Source organism: Sycon ciliatum, chromosome 1 (genome assembly GCF_964019385.1).
Source record: "Sycon ciliatum chromosome 1, ocSycCili1.1, whole genome shotgun sequence".
In the NCBI taxonomy this organism is placed as follows: domain Eukaryota; kingdom Metazoa; phylum Porifera; class Calcarea; order Leucosolenida; family Sycettidae; genus Sycon; species Sycon ciliatum.
The window spans coordinates 21,425,632-21,439,991 of NC_088643.1; the positions used below are offsets into that span (position 1 = coordinate 21,425,632).

Below are 14,360 nucleotides of genomic sequence, written 5' to 3' on the forward strand. Positions count from 1 at the left end.
TCTCTCTCATTTCCCTTGTATGTGCGTGTGCATGTGCGTATGCGTGTGTGTGGGTGTGTGTGTGTGTGTGTGTGTGTGTGTGTGTGTGTGTGTGTGTGTGTGTGTGTGTGTGTGTGTGTGTGTGTGTGTGTGTGTGTGTGTGTGTGTGTGTGTGTGTGTGTGTGTGTGTGTGTGTGTGTGTGTGTGCGTTTATATACTGATGTGCTGTCGCCTTTGTATGTTCCTACCACTCAACGGGTGCATTTTTCAGTCCTCGTTTCCTTCGACATGGGTACATTATATGTGTATCTTATATTGCAAAAACTCATCCATGAAAAGGCAGTATTTTGTTTAGAAGCGAGGGTCATAGAGTGATTGGAAAGCGTGCGTTCATGTGTATGTGTATGCATGTAAAACAGAGAGGTTCCAGGCTGTCCAATATAGTGCTCAATACCGAAAGGCAGAGCTAGTTCAGACAATAATAAGAGGATGAAAAAAGTGTTTTTACTCCGAGTTTCACGTACTAAGCGATCATCAGAAAACAGTGATGAGTAAATCTGGATACTGGTTTATATACCCACAAAGCAAAAGTGTAAATGACAGCAGTCGTGAAAGATTGCATCATGGCGTAAATTTAAACGGTGCGAATGACAGCAGTGGTGAAAGGTATCACTTCAAGTGACAAGCACTGGAGCTGGCCGTCTCCTACTTGATTAGGCGATGCCTGTGGATGGTTTGAAGTTCCGAAGGTAGTACTTATTCTCGTGGCGACACTTTGACACAAGCTTACTCCTCTTGTTGAGAGAGAGAGGTGCTTGGGTGCTTGCGCGATTGCTAATTTTTCCGCCAGGCATAGGTTCCACCTTTTGCTTTTGTTGCTGTAGGCCACCGCTTTGCAGTGTACTGCCCAGTGAATGCTGCATGGCTTCCCTTCATCCTTCTTGACCCAGACATACTGCGATAGGCGGGTGTCCTTCTCGTGTTGTCTGTGGCGGAATGATGATTGGTGGTTATAGTAGCGTTGTTTGAATGTTGTTGCTGTTAATCCAGTATATTCCTTCTTCTCTGTACCTGTGGTGACTCTTGCCTTATACAAAATGCTCTCCGTTAGACACGCTCCATTCGCATGGACGTATTTCTTTCTTCGAACAATTACAAGTCCTGGTGTCGTTGTCACCCTCCGTTGGCTTGTTTCTTGGGTCGTAGGATCGTGTTATTGTGTTGTTTGATGATGGTGGCCATATTCTGCATACAACTGTGGCTAACTTTTACCGAGTTACGGTTGAAGATTTTGTTGAGACTTGAGCCTTTAGGGAAGTGTTTGGCCACTAGCTGTTCAGGAATGTGTCGGGACATGAAGCTGACCGAATAAGAAAGGAGATGACCACAATATTCCAGAACGTCGGACTGAAAATAACGATACAGACAAACCTGAAGAGAGTCGACTTTCTGGACGTGACATTGGACCTGACCATCGGAAAGTACTGTCCTTACCGGAAACCGAACGACAAGCCGATGTATAACAACTACCAGTCAAGTCATCCACCTACAATCATCCAGAACCTACCTGCATCGATCAGCAGAAGACTAACAGACATTTCCAATGATGAGGACGTGTTCAGAGGTGCGACTCCGATCTACAGTGACGCACTGAGAGAGAATGGATACCGGGAGAACGTACAGTGCTTTGATGGGCGTAAAACTGACGGGACAAAAAAAATAAGAAGAAAAGGAATCGTAACCGGAACATCATTGGTTCAATCCACCGTTTAGCAAGAACGTCTCCATTGACGTCGGACATCGCTTCCTCCAGCTAGTGGCCAAACACTTCAAACCATCCGCAGGCATCACCTAATCAAGTAGGAGACAGCCAGCTCCAGTGCTTGTCACTTGAAGTGATACCTTTCACCACTGCTGTCATTTGCACCGTTTAAATGTACGCCATGATGCAATCTGTCACGACTGCTGTCATTTACACTTTTGCTTGTGGGTATATAAACCAGTATCCGGATTTACTCATCACTGTTTTCTGATGATCGCTTAGTGCGTGAAACTCGGAGTAAAAACACTTTTTTCATCCTCTTATTATTGTTCGTATGCATGTACATGACCCGCCGTGTTTCTCACATTGTTTGCACTGCAGCAAGGTGACGGTGGTGAAGTGGTGGTAGGCGAGAAAGTCAGGGTGAAGTTTATGATGGAGGGACTTGCGCGCAGAGGCACCCAGAAAAAGTTGGTCAACATCCGTGCACTGGAGCTTGTGCACAATCCGTTAGACAGACATTACCGTGTTAAGGTGAGTGCTCGGAGTGCTCCAAGCGTAGCGATATGTCTTCATTCACAGGGGCGGATACAGAAATCTCTACAGGGGGGTTCCAGTTTAGCCAAAACGGGATAGCTGATGCATGTACATGTGCATGCATACGTTTTCCGGTAGCACATTTGCAAAATTTAGGTACCCCCTCCCGGATCCGCCCCCCCGGATCCGCCCCCGGATCCGCCCCCGCCCCCCCCCCCCGGATCCGCCGCCCCCCGGATCCGCCCCTGATTCATCCTACCCTACCTGTAGTAGTTAGTAGTTATCTCTCCATTTGACCTCACCGGATCTACAAGGACCTTTCTATTGTTTTCTTCTTCTGTTTGTTCGTAGGTGTGTGACCCTGTGCGGGTGCGATCTTGGATCCACATGGACTCCCGGGCGTGGGGGAACATTACTCACAAGAGCCGTGGTAAGTTGATGAAGCTGCCCTCGGACGGATCGTCACAGTGCATCGTGAGCTTTGATGATCAACCCGGCCGCTACTGCTGTATTTACGACCTGGAGAAGGCCCCTGCCATCCATCTGACGTTCAGGTTGGAATGATGAGTTGATATAGCCTGTACATATATGTTTCTCTCTCTCGCTGTGTGTGTCTATCTCTGTCTCTCGGTATCCTCTCTCTCTCTCTCTCTCTCTCTCTCTCTCTCTCTCTCTCTCTCTCTCTCTCTCTCTCTCTCTCTCTCTCTCTCTCTCTCTCTCTCTCTCTCTCTCTCTCTCTCTCTCTCTCTCTCTCTCTCTCTCTCTCTCTCTCTCTCTCTCTCTCTCTCTCTCTCTCTCTCTCTCTCTCTCTCTCTCTCTCTCTCTCTCTCTCGATTGATCGATTGATCGATCGATGGGATCAATGTGTATCAAGGGTTGCCTTCCAGAAATTATGTGTTGCCAAGTTTCACGCCTCTATCATGCGTGTTGAAAAAGACGGATAGGATGAAACGGGCTAGACTGAAGACACAGCGACGTATCATGTCTAGAAACACTCTCCAACATTCTCTTGTATGTGTTTATTCCATCTGTGTTTCCTTCAGTTGTGACCGTTGCGAGATGTCGCCCATCATCGGCCCTCGCTTCAGTCGCAAGCACACTGACTTTAACCTGTGCAAGCCCTGCTTCTGGGCATCGAAGAACCCGCTGCGCGTGTCCGAGTTCTTTGCGCACGCGGACCCTGGCAAGGAGCAGGGGCGCTGCGTGGCCTTGATGGTGCGCAGGTACATGCTCGGCCACCCCAAAGTGGGTAAGATATGCATTAGCGGATCTGTGTGGCTAAGGTTTCTGGTAGATGCCTGGCTGTCTTCACCAGCTGCCGCGTGGTCCGCCTTCAAACTTCGGGTCACGACATAAGTAATGTACAGTTGCAGTGAAGTCTGCGGAGCCTAACTAGTAATTGTGGTCGATGGAAATGTCAGAAGCATTGAGTTCCATGCGTATGCCAGAGTATGAGACTTGCCAAATATTCTGCATTTAGGGTACTTCAGTACATGTGTTTGTTTAAGTCTCTTCCGGGTCTCCATGCTACATTTGACATGTGTATGGCAGGCCACACACGTGTACAGTCAAACCTCATTAGAACGAACACTGATAAGGCGACCTTTCCTTTAGTACGAACTAGGGCCAGTCCCAGGGTTGGCCAGGCATCATATCAAGTCAAAATTATTCGTTTACGACGAACTTCTGTATGGCGAAATTTCGCGAAGACGAACTAATTTCAAGCGTGATTTGAACAAAATCAGCGTGCAGTACGAACTTTCGGTCCCCGTGGGTGCACTGGCTGTAGTTTTTTTCCGATTGCCGAGACCTCTTGTACTGGCAAAATATGTTACAAGGCGGAGGACATGCTGTCATGAATTCATTGCACATTGTACTTATCTGTTGCTGGGGTAATGTTATGAAAAAAATGTTATACATTTGCCACAGCATGCACCTTCACATAAATACAATCCTTATGATACGCATATAATAATCAATTTTCGTGTCAGGTCTGGATAATAAGAACTCCCGATGAGACAAGCAAACTTGTTCGGTCCTTGAAGTTCGTACTAACGAGGTCTGACTGTACCTTTAACCCTTTGAGGCCCATAGTACGGATATATCCGTACCAGTGTACAGTGCATACTTTTCAAAGCGCAACCTGGCGTAACTCGGCCGCCCCTTGACCAAATCGGACAATCGAAAGGGCTATCGACATTAGAATTGTCTCAGATGTCGGCTCGAAAAAACCCGAAAGCGATCCGAGTTCGGAGAGCGGAGATACGAGACTCGAACTAAATTCGCTCAGCAGAGTCAACTCGAGCGCGTGCATTTTGAACTCGTTTTTAGGGGTTTCCCCTGACTCGCGGCCCACGCAGCTACAGATAGTTCACGTCATCGCAAAGGCGTGTTTCTCAGCTCTCCAGTAAAAAAATTTGAGCGATCTGCGATGCAATTTGTTGAAATGGCAGAGAATTTGAGTTGGGCGCTCGCAATGCTGGCTTTGGAGCGCCGTATCGCGCTGCGGCGCTGGTTCTGTGGATCGAGTGATGTATTGCTGGCTATCGCTGTGTTCCTCTGGCCAAGAGCTTTCCAGAAAGCCCAAGATCACCAAAATCGGCCAAAGGACACCAAAGTTACGACCAAATAAGTACCCGGGCTCGCGTATGCAGTGCATTTCTTGAAATAATTGTGGGCCCTAAAGGGTTAAACTGCCTGACGAGTACAGTAAAAAAAACCTAATCCAATCGTCCCTAATCCGGGCGCGTCTGTCTACCGGGCACGTTTCTGACCCATATAGAGTCCTATTAATATTGGCTACTGTAGGTCAACAAATATTCGGCGCATATTCATTTTCGGCTATTTTCGGCCTGGTCTTGTTTGGCCGAGAATTTGTTCCAGCCGGAATTTTGTTTTGCAAGGTTCAGTGTGACAGTGTATACAGGCAGCAGCAGTACAGGCCGAAAATTTGATGCGGCCAAACTGGGTTTTAGCCCTGGGAGGCCGAAATTTGAATAGGCCGAAAATTTATAGACTTACAGTATTCAACGAAAAACGGCCCCGAAACCTATTGATTGGCCTAAAGAAATGTTTACTTGCGTGCAGTAAGTATGTATGTTTTCAGTGTTGTGAGTCATGGGCAATTCCTAGTTACGGGCAGTGCTCGGTCCCAAACCTGCCCGGATTAGGGGAGTTACGGGCAGTGCTCGGTCCCAACCTGCCCGGATTAGGGGAGTTACGGGCAGTGCTCGGTCCCAACCTGCCCGGATTAGGGGAGTTATGGGCAGTGCTCGGTCCCAACCTGCCCGGATTAGGGGAGTTACGGGCAGTACTCGGTCCCAACCTGCCCGGATTAGGGGAGTTATGGGCAGTGCTCGGTCCCAACCTGCCCGGATTAGGGGAGTTACGGGCAGTGCTCGGTCCCAACCTGCCCGGATTAGGGGAGTTACGGGCAGTGCTCGGTCCCACCCTGCCCGGATTAGGGGAGGGTTTACTGTATTGGCATGCGTACGTGTATGTTGAAATGTGTCCAGGAATCTGTGGATGTCCCATGTGGACGAGCTCTGGAAGTGTACTTGATCGCTGATGTTGATGTTCACACATACACACGCACGCACGCACACGTGCACACATGTACACACACGCATGCACGCACACAACACACTGCTGCTGCTGGCCATGCGTGATTCGCGTGCGTGTTGCGGTTGTGTGCATGATGAACTCATGTGCGGCCATGTGGCGTCTTCAGGGAAACTGCTGATAGCGGACTTCAACCGCTGCGTGGAGAAGGTACAAGTGTCTTCCAACACTAGCTCTATGTCCAACCTGTACGACGATAATCCCCTAACATTCTGGGTCGGAGCGAAGGACACAAGGAAGGTACTGTACCTGTCCCTACGCCCATGCGTATAGCTGGTCTTGTTCTCTTTCCCTTGTTTATCACCATTGGACATAGCGCTGTTTGCATGTGTCATCTGCATGGCAGCACAGTCAGTAGTATCTGCTTGTCGATGAAGGGCAGTAGTAGTGTAGATCTAGCGTATTTGCTGAAGCGCAGTGCACTTTCTGCATGTACTACTCTCGGGTATACTGTAGAACGGGTAATTTTAGCCACTATTAATTTTAGGGTTTTCCCCATTGTCAACCGGTTAGCGACGTTTTATTTTAGCGATTTGCAGCGATTTCACTCACGGATCACCAGTGCACTACTAATGTCTCAACGGATTAGCGACTTGAAACTTTAGCGAAAATGAGTAGATCGCTACATTCGCTAGGGTTTTTATGTCGCTAAAATTACCCGTTCTACAGTATCTCCCCAGTGTGCACTATACTAGTGCCAGTCCAGAGAAACCGGTCTAAGACGACCGCTCAAGGGACCTTCAAAACGTCGTCTCTGTTACCAGGTGGTCTCCTTATCCAGGGTAATTTGACTGGAAATAGCATCCCTTGGTCCTGGTTGCGGTGGTCTTCTAGGACAGGTGGTCGCCTTATCCGAGTGGACGCCTTGACAGGTTTTACTGTATATCGATAAGAAATACTTGTTTTAGCTGTACAACACGCACACGAGTTCCTGGATCATCTACTAGTATGCCAGCAGGTGATGTGATGTGCTTTGAAGGCTGGTATAATCCAGACGCTGTTTCTGGGCCGCTGTACTCTAGTCTGTAGCACACGCTCCGTCTGGTAAAAGGACGACCATTGTGGAACGTTGCTGCGGTAATACTTGGATGTACCCAATGCTGTAGACAGCAAGCTGTTTCGGCCACCCAGGCCTCATCAGTACAGCTACGAGCTATAAGTAAGCCGAGCTACCAGCCATAGTGCAAAGGTGGCATCACAGGTATTTTTAAAAGATGACTCGCTGCTCTAGCGCCAGAGTGGTCCAACTACGAAAAGTAGCGAGTGATCCGTGATGCAGCAGCACCAGAGCAGCCTACCGAGAGATGTATTGTGTGAGTTTAATCACAAACGTTGCATTCAGCGTGGCATACTGGCACACATCCGTGTTGCCGTTCGGTTGAGCTTCCAGAGTAACACTGTTCTTGTCTGCACTGTCAACATTCATCACTCGATGTGACCTGGTGGGCATTGTGCTGTTGCTGCTGCCACTGCTTGTTCTGCTGCTGCTGCTGCCACTGCTTGTTCTGCTGCTGCTGCCACTGCTTGTTTTGCTGCTGCTGCTGCCACTGCTTGTTTTGCTGCTGCTGCTGCCACTGCTTGTTTTGCTGCTGCTGCTGCTGCTGCTGTCACTGCTTGTTCTGCTGCTGCTGCCACTGCTTGTTCTGCTGCTGCTGCTGCCACTGCTTGTTCTGCTGCTGCTGCTGCTGCCACTGCTTGTTCTGCTGCTGCTGCTATTGCAATTGCTGTTGGTTTTACTTTCCTGCAGCATTGGATTGATCTGGAGCTCAAACATGGCACTTCACTCAAGATGGTCACGATGACAGTGAACAACACTAGCACCAATAGGCCACGCACAGCCATTGTCTGCACCGGCTTCAGTGCCGGCCTGCTGACCGAGGAGATCGGGAGAGTGGATTTTGCAAAGGAACTTGCCCACACCAGGCCGGGTGACCTGCAGGAGGTCGTCTTGTTTGATTCAACTGAAAAGGTTTGTGTGGGAAATTTCTAGATTCGTTATATTGTTGTTTTGTTGCTCCAGCATTTCATGTCCGCCTCGCAAATTCCATTCATTACTGTAGCAAAGCTCCTGTCTGACTGTGGATGATGTTCTTGCAGTCTAGATCAGGTCGGCAGGCTCGTGCTGGCGTGACTCAGCACTACAACCGTTTTGCCCTGCAGGCCCGTAGCAGCCCCATATTGGTTGGTCCGGCAAGATCCGACCTCGATGCCCCCCCCCCCCCCCCGAGCCCACACTCCTACATATGCCGGTACATATGCCGGTACATATGCCGGTACATATGCCGGTACATGTACATTGTACAGGTACAAAATGTACATAATTGTACGTGTACCAGTATGTACATGACTGTATGTAATTGTGACCATGCAGAGTGACATAGGGCGAGAAAAGGAAGAAGGATGTTCTGCATGAGTCAGAAAAAAGGGCATCAGCATGTTGTGTCCGTCCAAACAGAACTTGTTGAAGCCTATGAAGGCATAGCAACAGTATCTGAACGCATGTGATAAAAGAACCAAAAATGGACCTTTGGTCCCTTGGAGGAGGAGAAAGGACATCGCAATGAAGGAATGGCAGGAGGTCATAAAGTAGAGAACAACACCCACATAGATCTATGTACATGGTATTCGCAACAACATGTACATGACATGTACTTGAGTACAACTAGAGTTCAAACTTCAAAGTAATCACTCGATGTTGTAGTGTCCTCTTGCTATTACCATGTAGAATCTACTACCTCTACTTACTTGCTTATACACATGTACATGTATACCTCACTACCTCTACTTATTGCACACATCATGGGTGGACATCCTGAGCTGCTTACATGTGTGAGCTCCTTTTTTTTTTTTTTTTTTTTTTTTTTTTTTGGCCGAATATTGGTCCGGCAGCTGCCGGACCTGCCGGACCGCCTGCTACGGCCCTGCCCTGCGCTTTGCGCAATCTTCCGGCGCAGCGCTTTCTACAGTGCTGCTCAACCAACTCCGATTTCGTAAACAACTCCTGGCCCTCCACCACCAGTGCACAACCCAGTGTTCACAGATCTGCGGCTGCAAAGCACACGACACTGGTTCGCTTACTGTAGGACCAGTAATGTTAGCGAGCATTTTAAAGGGGTCGTCCATAATTATCGAACTTTTTTCACGAAACGAAATAATTTCGTTATGGGGTGGGAGGGGGTTGACCAATTTCGTTTCAGAAAATTTCGATACATGTACATGGCCATAGGAGCAGTGTCCACTTGCGGCTTTTGTTGTATATGCATGTATATGTCAACAATTTTTACGTTCTGAGGGGGAGGGAGGGAGGGGTTGGGTCTAAACTAAAATAATTCATTTGGTGAAAAAAGTTCGATATTTACGGACGGCCCCTTAATTCTAACGATTTAACGAATTTAAAAAATCCGTCAACATTTGAAGTCGATATGTACAAAACGAGTACATGAGACGGAATTCGTTAGAATTTCACCTCGCTAACCCACAAAAATCCGGAGATCGTTAACTTTGATTGACGTTAAAATAGCTGGTCTTACAGTGCGTGATTGGATTTCATTGAGCAACACCGTTGTATAGGTAGTGGGGGTGGGTGTTGGGAGAGGTGGCCACCCCTTCACGGTAATGCAACGTACTGACCACGCTTCTACAACAACCGTGCTGCATAAGAAGTAGAGAAGTTGTGATCTACACTGTTCTTCTAATGATGTGTGTGTGTGTGTGTGTGTGTGTGTGTGTGTGTGTGTGTATGTGTGTGTGTGTGTGTGTGTGTGTGTGTGCGTGCGTGTGGGTGTTATGCGCGTGCACGTGTTGGCGTTGTTGTTGTTGCAGTGTAACCGCTTTCTGCGCATCACACTAGAGTGCAACAACGAGTGTCGTATCACCGGTATAGAGCTACTCTGCCATCCGTATCAACAAGAGAACGAGTTAGTGTTCGACTTCCGTGCTCCTCTGGGCGGATTGCAGGCGAAATCTTCCGATCCACTAGTAGATCATGTGACCAAGTTGAATCTGAAGGAGCCTTGTCATCGTGAAGTTTTTGTGTGGGGTCTGAATGACAAGGATCAGCTTGGCGGTGTTCAAGGATCAAAGGTGGGAGGGGCAAGAACCTTCTTATTTTCAATCTTCTGTATTTTTGTGTTTTTTGCTTATATCCATCCATGGAAATGGCAAACTCCAGATCTTGGCACGCATGCCGTAGCCGCATTAGATTGTAGCTTCATTGTTTTCGGTAGTTGGACCAGTGCTCAGGGTCGGCTGGATGATACCGAGAATTTTAACATTTTGGCACAAATAGTGCGTGCATGTTACGTATGTGTGCACAGGCGGCTATAAATCTCCAGGCTTTGTGAAGTGCTCACTCTCTGGAGGACATGGCTGGGTGTACAGTCAACTTTGCGTATAACGACACTCGCCCGGGCATCAGAAAAGTGTCCTTATTCGCGAAGTGTCGTTATACCCGAAGTCTCATTATATACATACAGGTAGAATGGACTTTGCTCTGGGCATGGAAATTCTGTCGTTATTCGCGAATTGTCGTTATATCCGCAGTCGTTATTAGTGAAGTTGACTGTACACTGTATGTGCGCTCATGTGTATACCTGCCCTTGTGTGTGTTTACTGTATGTGTGTATTTACTCTGTGTATGTGTGTGTGTGTGTCTGTCTGTCTGTGTGTCTGTCTGTGTGTGTGTATATGTCTGTATGTGTGTGTGTGTGTGTGTGTCTGTCTGTCTGTGTGTCTGTCTGTGTGTGTGTGTATATGTCTGTATGTGTGTGTGTGTGTGTGTGTCTGTCTGTCTTTGTGTGTGTGTGTGTGTGTGTGTGTCTGTCTGTCTGTGTGTGTGTGTGTGTGTGTGTGTGTCTGTGTCTGTGTCTCTGTGTGTGTGTGTGTGTGTGTGTGTGTGTGTGTGTGTGTCTGTGTGTGTGCCTGTGTGTGTGTGTGTGTGTGTGTATATGTCTGTCTGTGTGTGTGTGTGTCTGTGTGTGCCTGTGTCTGTGTGTGTGTGTCTGTGTGTCTGTGTGTGTGTGTGTGTCTGCAGGTGAAAGTTCCTACCAAGTGCCAGACGTTGTCTTCTATCGACGTCACACAGTTCTCCGGTGGATCAAAGTGCCTCCTGATTCTGACAAGCGGTGGCCGTGTGGTGGCATGCGGTGAGAGCCAGCATGGCCGACTTGGCATCGGAGCGGTCACGGCGGAACGCACCATCGTGTACCCTCCGCAGCCCGTGGCCGGCCTGCCAGTCAGCGCCGTGGTGAGCAAAGTGGACATCCACTCTGGCGGCCGCCACGCGCTGGCAATGACGACGGACGGCGCCGTGTACTCGTGGGGAGAAGGCGATGACGGCAAGCTAGGCCATGGAGATAGGGAGTGAGTGGACAGGACTGTTTGTCGCTGAAGAACTGCAGTACTGGGAGGGGGTCAGCCTCTTAGCCTAGACCGTTCTTACTTGCATGAATTGTAGTCTATGCACAGTTGAGTCACCGTGTATACATTGGTCTGCTGTGCTTGGTGAAATTCTAGCCTGGTCGTCCTTCGGCGTTGCGTTCTTCAGCGACCGGCAGTACTGTACTCTTGATAGGTTGCCATGGTGATGTGTGCTTTGCCAGCTCTGACTTGGCTGTATAAACAAGCTGCAGTCATCAAGTTTTTTTTGTAAATAATTTTCTGGTGATGGTCATAGACCGAAACGTCGAATGAATAAAAGAATTTTGAGTAGGGTGTAGAAAGCAGTGCAATTTGAGGTGTGCCTGTTAGCCCACAACATTTAAAAGTCGATGAGCAAACAGGCACAATTTGCCTAATTTATAGAAAAGAAAAAGTACCAAGGAACTACAAGTTGCACTATCCATCCGAGTCCATAATTGCCTAATTACATGATATCGACGAAAAGTGTTTAAAGTACAAGTCCTGTTTGATATGTCAAGACTCTGACTGGGTGTGGACCAACACGTCGTGCATCCTGTATTCTTTTGTGCAATAATGAAGAAAAAAACTAATCAATAAAGCTGTTCGGCTGTTTCCTTTTCATGTATATAATCTTCTCCTTCTTTTACCATGGTTGGCTATCACCCGCATCTTCCCGTTTTTGGCTGCCATCGGAAGCCATAAGATGTTGAATAAAAAAAATTTAAAAAAAATGATTTCATTGGAGACTAGGGGTGCGTTTGGTTGGTACGATCTACAGTTGTGGCAAGTGAAATCCGACACTTGCCATAGGGGAAAGCGCCACAAATGGACACCAATGATGTAATGCACTGCACCTAATTTGTACTATAGAGCCGTATGCATCCCAAACAGATCGAAAGGTCACAGCGTAGATACACACAGTTCACAAATATGGTACACATAAAGAGTACTGGTATCCAATCCCCATTCATATTTGCCAGCACCTTTTGAACCTTGACTGTGATGAGTACGAGTTTTGTCATCAGACAGATAAAGTTGTATGTAACACATGTACTGTACGTATGCAGGGCTGCAGGGGCTGCAGACTGCTTGGTGCAGTCCCTTATGCCAAGTGTCGGATTTCACTTGCCACAACTGTAGAACAGGATCGAACAGCTGGTGCACATGGAGCAGCCTCATGCCAACCAAACGGTACTCCAGAAACAGAGCACATTTTTGTGGAGAAATGTGCCAAACTTGGTGCATTCTTCAAAATGTGTATGGGTCACCATGGTCACTTTGTACGGTACAACGAGTCCACCCCAAAAGTGTATGCACGTGATCATTTGGGACCAAAATCGATGTTCCCGCCAGGTTTCACTGTGAAAAAGTGAAACTGCTCGGTCTGCTCCGGCCTCAAGGCCGGAGCAAGCAGAACATGTTCTGGCCGACCCAGAACAGGTGCAGTCCCAACCAAACGCGCTGTTCTGGTGAATCCTGTTCTAGTTCGGACCAACCAAACGCGCCCCTGGCTTACTCCACCTGTAGCTGCTTTTGCTTGATTGCCTTGCCATTCATGTTGACATGCACACATACTGTATGTCTCCTCATGATTTTTATTTTTAGAACCCGTTGCAGTGCCAAGCAGATCGAGGCGCTAAAAAGCAAGCGCGTCGTGGGCATCTCGGCGGGTAGCTCGCACAGCGCCTGCATCCTGGACAACGGGGATCTGTATACCTGGGGCATGGGTGACTACGGACGGCTCGGCCACGGTTCGAATGACACCATTTCCGTGCCAAACAAGGTCAGTGCCGGCCGCGGTAACGGTATTCTTCCCCTGATTCTGTATGCGTGCGCCTGGGTACGTGTGTGGGCACACGTGTATGTGCATCATGTCTGTCCTAGCCAAGCGTGTGTAGGAGAATGCATATTGGTGTGCATGTTGGCAGGCAACTGTGCATCATTGTGTCCGGCGTGGTTGAGTTGTGACTTGCAATCACCGACTAGATGATCTGGCTACTGGGTATTTGTTTCGGTTCTCTGTTCCTTGCACAATCCTTACGTTGTTATTGCCCGTACAAGCGACCTTGTCCTCCCCCCCCCCCCCCCCCACACACACACACAAACATGAAAAGCTTAAGGTGAAAATGCAATGTTGAATGTGTGCTCTTCACTACAATGGTTGCTTATGCTTTAAAACTAAAAGTGTACGGAACAAACGATTTGAACATGATCTCCCTTCATGGCTGCTTGGCTAGGTTGAGCTGGTATTGAGAGTGAAAACTGTTTTGAATATCATGTTGTTGTTCCATGTGTGTGTGTGTGTGTGTGTGTGTGTGTGTGTGTGTGTGTGTGTGTGTGTGTGTGTGTGTGCGTGTGCGTGTGTGCGTGTGTGTGTGTGTGCGTGCGCGTGTGTGTGTGTGTGTGCGCGTGTGTGTGTGTGCGCGCGTGTGTGTGTGTGTGCGCGTGTGCATGCGTGTGTGCATGGGTGCATGCATGCATGCGTATGTGCATGTGTGTACATGCGTGCATGCGTGTGTGCATGCGTATGTGCATGTGCATATGTGTGCATGCGTGTGTGCATGTGTGTGTATGTACATGTATGTGTATGTGTGGCCAGGTTGGGGCGCTGGACGGGTTGCGTGTGGTGGACGTAGCGTGTGGCAGCCGTGATGCCCAGACCGTGTGCTGCACCGAGTCGGGAGCAATATACGCCTGGGGTGACGGCGACTTTGGTAAACTTGGCTTGGGCGGCAGCGAGCATTGCAGCCGCCCAATGCTCATCGAGGGTCTGCAAAACGAGAAGATTGTCAAGGTGTACTGCGGAGCTCAGTTTTCCGCAGCACTGTCCAGTGAGGGTGGCGTGTGGACTTGGTTAGTAGCAATGGCATACCTCTCTCTTTCAGACTCTAGAGTTATGAATGAGAGTAGGTTCACTGACTGCTTCTGGCGTTGTGTACATGTAGTTTTAAAAGTTTGTTCCGAGTTGAAACCACGTTATTAGTACCTCTTGTACATTGCTTGGGCTAGTTTTTTTGTAAGTCGCCATGTTCTCAGAGACAGAGCCTCGCCCTGTGTGTGT

General features: G+C 48.4%; 1 protein-coding gene across 1 annotated transcript in view; it reads left to right on the forward strand.

Annotated features, from left to right (window-relative positions):
* Positions 1–14,360, forward strand: part of LOC135817859 (E3 ubiquitin-protein ligase HERC2-like) — an 89,938-nt gene that overhangs the window by 48,790 nt on the left and 26,788 nt on the right. The window contains exons 37-45 of the mRNA XM_065331142.1: positions 2,123–2,275; positions 2,630–2,832; positions 3,322–3,527; positions 6,009–6,139; positions 7,647–7,868; positions 9,722–9,982; positions 10,932–11,260; positions 12,905–13,082; positions 13,899–14,152. Coding sequence (XP_065187214.1) covers positions 2,123–2,275; positions 2,630–2,832; positions 3,322–3,527; positions 6,009–6,139; positions 7,647–7,868; positions 9,722–9,982; positions 10,932–11,260; positions 12,905–13,082; positions 13,899–14,152 — 1,937 coding nt within the window. The remainder of the gene's footprint in view (positions 1–2,122; positions 2,276–2,629; positions 2,833–3,321; positions 3,528–6,008; positions 6,140–7,646; positions 7,869–9,721; positions 9,983–10,931; positions 11,261–12,904; positions 13,083–13,898; positions 14,153–14,360) is intronic.